The sequence below is a fragment of the Salvelinus fontinalis genome, chromosome 3 (assembly GCF_029448725.1).
Source record: "Salvelinus fontinalis isolate EN_2023a chromosome 3, ASM2944872v1, whole genome shotgun sequence".
NCBI classification, from domain to species: domain Eukaryota; kingdom Metazoa; phylum Chordata; class Actinopteri; order Salmoniformes; family Salmonidae; genus Salvelinus; species Salvelinus fontinalis.
This window is the reverse complement of record NC_074667.1, coordinates 60,351,339-60,358,533: the sequence shown is the minus strand read 5'-3', so window position 1 is coordinate 60,358,533 and position 7,195 is coordinate 60,351,339. Positions and strand designations below refer to the sequence as shown.

The 7,195-nt window shown below is 47.2% G+C and overlaps 1 protein-coding gene across 1 annotated transcript; it reads right to left on the bottom strand.

The window, feature by feature from the left end:
- Window positions 1-458: 458 nt before the first annotated feature.
- On the bottom strand, window positions 459-6,847 carry LOC129851246 (transmembrane protein 183A-like). Its single transcript, XM_055917657.1, has 8 exons — window positions 6,632-6,847; window positions 4,357-4,446; window positions 4,089-4,253; window positions 3,652-3,811; window positions 3,246-3,426; window positions 1,653-1,733; window positions 1,357-1,515; window positions 459-736 (listed from the first exon to the last, which is right to left on the bottom strand). Exons 1-8 carry the CDS (start codon window positions 6,693-6,695, stop codon window positions 554-556), a joined length of 1,083 nt encoding a protein of 360 aa, XP_055773632.1. The 5' UTR covers window positions 6,696-6,847; the 3' UTR covers window positions 459-553.
- Between the last annotated feature and the right edge of the window lie 348 nt (window positions 6,848-7,195).

Here is a 7,195-nt window from a genome sequence, read left to right as displayed (position 1 = left end):
TTCTAGGTGTACGGGCAGACGGTACAGTCAGGGTTTTAGGAGTAAAGGGGGGTAATGTGGATGGTTTTTGGTGTAAGGGGATACTGGGTGTTCTAGGTGTACGGGCAGACGGTACAGTCAGGGTTTTAGGAGTAAAGGGGGGTAATGTGGATGGTTTTTGGTGTAAGGGGATACTGGGTGTTCTAGGTGTACGGGCAGACGGTACAGTCAGGGTTTTAGGAGTAAAGGGGGGTAATGTGGATGGTTTTTGGTGTAAGGGGATACTGGGTGTTCTAGGTGTACGGGCAGACGGTACAGTCAGGGTTTTAGGAGTAAAGGGGGGTAATGTGGATGGTTTTTGGTGTAAGGGGATACTGGGTGTTCTAGGTGTACGGGCAGACGGTACAGTCAGGGTTTTAGGAGTAAAGGGGGGTAATGTGGATGGTTTTTGGTGTAAGGGGATACTGGGTGTTCTAGGTGTACGGGCAGACGGTACAGTCAGGGTTTTAGGAGTAAAGGGGGTAATGTGTGTGTGGGATAGTAAGAGGGTTCTACACGTGATGAGACATGGGTTTTAGATATAGGGGGAGGAAGGGTACTGCGGATGCCACCAGTCCATGAGTCTCACGCTGTGTACAGGATCCAGCACCACCTGTGTCCCCCCCTGCTCCCCCCTCCTCCCCCGCTGGGGGGGAGAGTCCTGGAATACCAGGCGCACTCGGTGGTGACGCATGTCCGTGCTCACGTTGATGTTGAACTGGGAAGGGAACAGAGACAGAGTGGGTTAGACAGACCGGAGACACAGGTTTGCCTATCATAAAAACAGGCCCACTCTACGACTTACAACCACATAATGGGATTTTAAAAAGGCCCAAAGCAGCTGTTCTTTTATCTCAATATTAAATCATTTCTAGGTAACCATTGAGTATCTAACTGTAGTCGCTTTTCAAAGAAATCGCAAAAAAGAAACAAATCACTTTATTGCAAAAAACGATTTCTCAAGCAAGAATTTGAGTGAGGGGCCTAAAGGAAGGGATCTGTAACCTGACAACTAGCCACTATTGGCAGAGGTCTGAAACTCTTTGTTGGTTTATTAACTTATACCGCCTGGTGATGTCACCAGCCAAGCCCAAACTCTACCCATGCAAAACTTGCTGATTAGAAGGTGTCAACTGTATTTTCAACCAACAACAATCAGGAAATGACACTGACCACATTTGTTCCCCCTTTTAAAGTCTCCCTTTCATCAGCTGTTATACAATATGACACAAAACATAGGAAAAACTGATTTGACTACACTGGGCCTTTAACAATGCAACTTCATGGATGGAGACAGACTCAATTCAGTGTGAAAGCCAGGGAGAGTGGTGTACTGACCAGGGCGAGGGTCATCCCCATGACGACAGAGGTAAAGATGAAGTTCAGGGTGGTGACCTGCAGCAAGTAGCAGTCTGAGTCTGGGTTAGCATTGACATCCTCATACTGACGGGGCAACAGCAGACCCCGGGTGGCATTACCACCCTTACACCTCACCGCCTAGTGGAGGGAGACAGAAACATATAGAAACATATAGAAACTACCATACCCCTGATTGAATTTGAAATCAAACATTTTAATTGTAAAGTAAACATGCTTCACTAGTGTCCTTCAGACAGTTCGGCATGAATACATACCGGCTTCACAAACTTGAAGTTGAACTCCCACATAGGATCAGGTCGAGTACCCACAACCTTATTGACCCAGAACAGCAGACACTGCAGAGGAGAAAACGGGTAAAACTTTACTTAGCATGGGGCGCCCCCAGGTGGTGAAGGTAGGAAACAACACCTCCACTTCACTGATCCTCAACATTGGGGTCCCAGAAGGGTGTGTGCTCAGCCCTCTCCTGTACTCCCTGTTCACCCATGACTGCGCGTCCATGCACACCTCCAACTCAATCATCAAGTTTGCGGACGACACAACAGTGGTAGTCTTGATTACCAACAACGACGAGACAGCACACAGGGAGGTGAAGGCCCTGGCGGAGGAGTGGTGCCAGGAAAATAACCTTTCCCTCAACAAAACAAAGGAGCGGATCGTGGACTTCAGGAAACAGCAGAGGGAGCACCCCCCCCCCCCCATCCACATCGATGGGACTGCAGTGGAGAAGGTGGAAAGCTTCAAGTTCCTCAGCGTACACATCACTCACAATCTGAAATGGTCCACCCACACAGACAGTGTAGTGTGGTGAAGGTGCAACAGCGCCTCTTCAACCTCAGGAGGCTAAAGAAATTTGTCTTGGCACCTAAAACATTTACAGATGCACAATTGAGAGCATCCTATCGGGCTGTATCACTGCCTGGTACGGCAACTGCTCCACCCACAACCATAAGGCTCTCCAGAGGGTAGTGAGGTCTGCACAACGCATCACCGGGGGCAAACTACCTGCCCTCCAGGACACCTACACCACCCGATGTCACAGGAAGACCAAAAAGATCATCAAGGACAACCACCCGAGCCACTGCCTGTTCACCCCGCTATCATCCAGAAGGCGAGGTCAGTACAGGTGCATCAAAGCAGGGACCGAGAGACTGAAAAACAGCTTCTATCTCAAGGCCATCAGACTGTTAAACAGCCATCACTAACACAGTAGAGGCTGCTGCCTATAGGCATAGACTAGAAATCAATGGCCACTTTTAGAAATGGATCACTAGCCACTTAATATAATGTTTACATATTTTGCATTACTCATCTCATATGTATATACTGTATCTCCCTGCCCGATCTACTTTATCTTGGCCAGGTCGCAATTCTAAATGAGAATGAGTTCTCAACTTGCCTACCTGGTTAAATAAAGGTGAAATAAAAAATAAATCAATAAAAAGTATCTTAGCCTATGCCACTCTGGCATTGCTCGTTCAAATATTTATATATTCTTAACTCCATTTCTTTATTTAGATGTGTGTGTATTGTTGTGAAATTGTTAGATATTCTTGTTAGATATTACTGCACTGTTGGAACTAGAAACACAAGCATTTTGCTACACATGTAAAACATCTGCTAAACACGTGTCTGTGACCAATAACATTGGATTTGATTGCACAAGTTCAAGTGGACATTAATGGCAGGATTTGATGGAGCAGGATTAGTAAGTTACAGCACAGATCAGGTACCCAGACCCTCTCAGGATACAAATAAGAAGGCGAGAACTTCAAACTCCACAAACCAAATAGTTCTTTGGAAACCACTAGCCTGTTTCCCTGCTTGGCGCCATCTTGGTTCTTTACCTTGGAGTTGAGTAGCGTGGTGGGCGTGGACTCTGGGAGGGCAGGGTTCAGGGAGACACGTGAGCTGAATGGCTCATACAGGTGGAAGAGGGAGCGAATCACGCGAGCCCGTAGACAACGCTTCCTGGCTATGGAGTCTGGCTGCAGACGGAACGGCAGGTGAGTATCCAGACTGTAGTGTCTATGGGGGGGAGAAAGAAAGAATGAGGGAGAAAGAGAAAGGGAGGTGAAAGTGAGAGCATAGAGAGAGGCGGAAAAACAGCATATGTAAATAAGAAGGGTACAACTCGTTCAGGTGCCAATTCAAGGGCAATGTGAATCTGACTTCCCAGGATTCAAGTCATATCAAGAGCCGTGGGAACCCACCTAGAAAATAGGTTGTGGGAATGACAGGGTCTAACACTACCTCCTGTATAGTCTGGTCCAGAAGGCAGCAGTGCAGGTGACGGTCCAGGCGTTTCTGCAGATCAGAGCAAATGTACACACATCCTCTGGACGGATATAGGAAGCCAGCACCAGCCAGATATCCACTGTGTAGTCCTCCCCATCACTGCACTCACTGCACTCTGGGAAAACAGACAGTCAAACAACGGGCTGTTATAGTCAGGAAGGTTGTTCACACCCATCTGTCTTTGTTCACTTCCCCTTACAGATCCGAGACGACTGGAAAGGTGAAAGAAAAGATGGCCTAGTTTACAGCCTATTGCAATTACCTACCCAGTTGCACTGTATAATATCTGTGAAGGAGCATGAACGAGTACAGGGGAACGGGAGCGACCCTCTGGAATGAAACACAGTCCTCAACTCTTCCAACGCATGACTAGAGACGGAGGTGAAGTGTACCTTTCCTCCTCTTGTTTTTCTTCTTGCGGGCCTGTTTGGCCTCGTTCTCTCCATCCTCCCCGAGGTCGTCGCTACTCTCCAGGGTGTCTCCGGTGAGGGTGGACGCTGACGAGAACACCTCCTGTAAGGAACCCTGCGACCCCTCTAGCCCACACAACATCTTCACTGCAGGACAAACAGTGTGAAGTTAGTAAGCACAATAATGTGGTTTATCGATTAAACACAATGTCTGTAGAACAAATGGAAACATTTAGAATGACGCTCCTACCTTCTTTTTCAATTGCATTGGCAACTGCCTTTTTTACCCTCCCTGACTTCACTACGGCTGGGTCGGCATTGGCGAAATCAGCAACTGTCACTGCAAGAGAGGGGAGAAGGTGCCGTTTACCAATCACTCACAATAGCAAAGGGTGGCATGGGTCTTTTCCTTTGTCTGCACTGACCTGAAAACACTGGTTAGGTGAAAGCATTGTCAGACACTTTGGGCTTTGGGCTTGTTCAACATTGTAGGCGACTGCCTACTGACTGATCAACAAATCACCTTACATCATAATTAACTACTTTACCCACAACGCATCACAGATTTCATGCCCTCGAACCGGCTGGAACAAAGCCTTGCACCTTTTTCAGGACACAACAGAGGAAGGAAGACAAGGAGGAGAACAAGTCTAGCTACACTACTGAGATTCCCCTTAGTAGTGCGGCCGCTTGCACCAGTTGGTCGTAACTATGTCCGATGTAAAATGTGATCTATGCCGGACCTAAAAATTCTACATGTTGCACCCTGTAAGCCCTTCAATGAACTACGTCTGAGTAGACTCAACGCCCAGCAGGGAGCAGGAGTAGACTCAACGCCCAGCAGGAGTAGACTCAACGCCCCCAGCAGGAGTAGACTCAACGCCCCCAGCAGGAGTAGACTCAACGCCCCCAGCAGGAGTAGACTCAACGCCCCCAGCAGGAGTAGACTCAACGCCCCCAGCAGGAGTAGACTCAACGCCCCCAGCAGGAGTAGACTCAACGCCCCCAGCAGGAGTAGACTCAACGCCCCCAGCAGGAGTAGACTCAACGCCCCCAGCAGGAGTAGACTCAACGCCCCCAGCAGGAGTAGACTCAACGCCCCCAGCAGGAGTAGACTCAACGCCCCCAGCAGGAGTAGACTCAACGCCCCCAGCAGGAGTAGACTCAACACCCCCAGCAGGAGTAGACTCAACGCCCCCAGCAGGGAGCAGGAGTAGACTCAACGCCCAGTAGGGAGCAGGAGTAGACTCAACGCCCCCAGCAGGAGTAGACTCAACGCCCAGTAGGGAGCAGGAGTAGACTCAACGCCCAGTAGGGAGCAGGAGCACACTCAATGCCCCCAGCAGGGAGCAGGAGTAGACTCAACGCCCAGTAGGGAGCAGGAGTAGACTCAATGCCCAGTAGGGAGTAGGAGTAGACTCAATGCCCCCAGCAGGGAGCAGGAGTAGACTCAACGCCCAGTAGGGAGCAGGAGTAGGGTGCAATTTCATGATATAGACAGAAAATAATAGCAAACTATATTTTCAAAAGGATGTGAGTCTTGTGTCATATTTCACAACCTCCGCAGGTTTTTCTAAATGTGTCTCAGATATTATCAGACTAATAGATGAGCTGCCACCGCCACTTATTTGCCTAGCCGACTTCCTTCACCATGGAATTCATAGGCTACAGAACATACACGCAAAATGTTCTCATAACAATGGTAGACGGTAATCATCATGAACACTCACCTCAATTTGGCTAACATTTTCCCAGCCTAATTGTAACCAAATAACCAGACGGAGTGTATGTGAAAACAAAAATCTGACATTGAATGGATTTATTGAGACGAGTCCCCACGCCTGTCTCAAACCAGCGCGATAACGCTGTCCCAATCATAAAGAGCTGAAATTATAGTTCACCACACACAGCTATTGATTTAAAGTATTTAAAACTGTTGGATGACTGGGAGCTTCGGTAAGGAACAATATGATACATGCTTTCAATGTCATTAGCCTACTTTATTTCAATATTTTCATCAGTGATATTCATTCCAACAGTAATTATTGATTGATCCATCCAGTTGTGGTTAAGAAAACGTGCACGCATAGAGGCGCTGCCTAGTAACCATCACTATAAAACATAAATGATCATGAACGCGCATTACTTACACCGGATTTAGCTACGACTAGTTTAATTTTAGGTTGGTGCAACAGGTGTAAATTCTGATACCAAAGTCGGACGTAGCTACGCCCAATTTAGCGTTTAATTTTAAACTCAACTGGTGGGTATGTCTGAATGACATCCTCCAAAAATAGGCCTACATATTTGTATCTGAACGTTCTATTTTTATGTCTAACATTGAAATCGTCCTTAATATGAACAAGCAATGTATTGAATATTAATGATGGTAGCAGAATCGGGTGGTTTGACTTTCGTCCTCGAGGACCCACCCACTCTGCGCACCACTGTACGTTACAGATTACGTACGGCGGCCTGTTACCGGCAGGGGAAACAAGTTAGCTTTAGCAAGCTAACTACAGTACCTGACTCCGAGCAGACGTCCCCGGCCCGAAATTTCAGCCGTTTTCGGTTCCCTTTCTTGGGCATGGCGGTAACAAGGGTCTGTGGCCGCTTATCGAGGCTGTGTATCCTGCCATGTCTCTATGACAAGCAGAGGTAAAGAGAAAAATAAAAAAGTGGGAGAGAAATTGAAAAATGTTCCTCCAGGATCTTCAGCCATCATGGGACTGACGTAAGTGAGTTTACGTACGTTAAATCACGCGAGACTTTCTTCGTATCGTTATTCAATGGCTAGCTCATCATTTTCGAATCTGATTGGACAAGACGTCTTCTGAGTGGTCATTGGCCAGTCAGATTAGTCTGTTCACTCTCACTGGATGGAGGTGGAGTTAAATTCCCAAAGGATTACGTCATCATCTAAAATCTTATTACAGTGTAGCAGCAGAGAGACACGGTCGGCTACTATGAAACCATTGTAGCACACTGACTTCCTAAATATAACGATTTGGTCATCTATCAATCAATCAAATATATTTATAAAGCTCTTTTTACATCAGCAGATGTCACAAAGTGCTTATACAGAAACC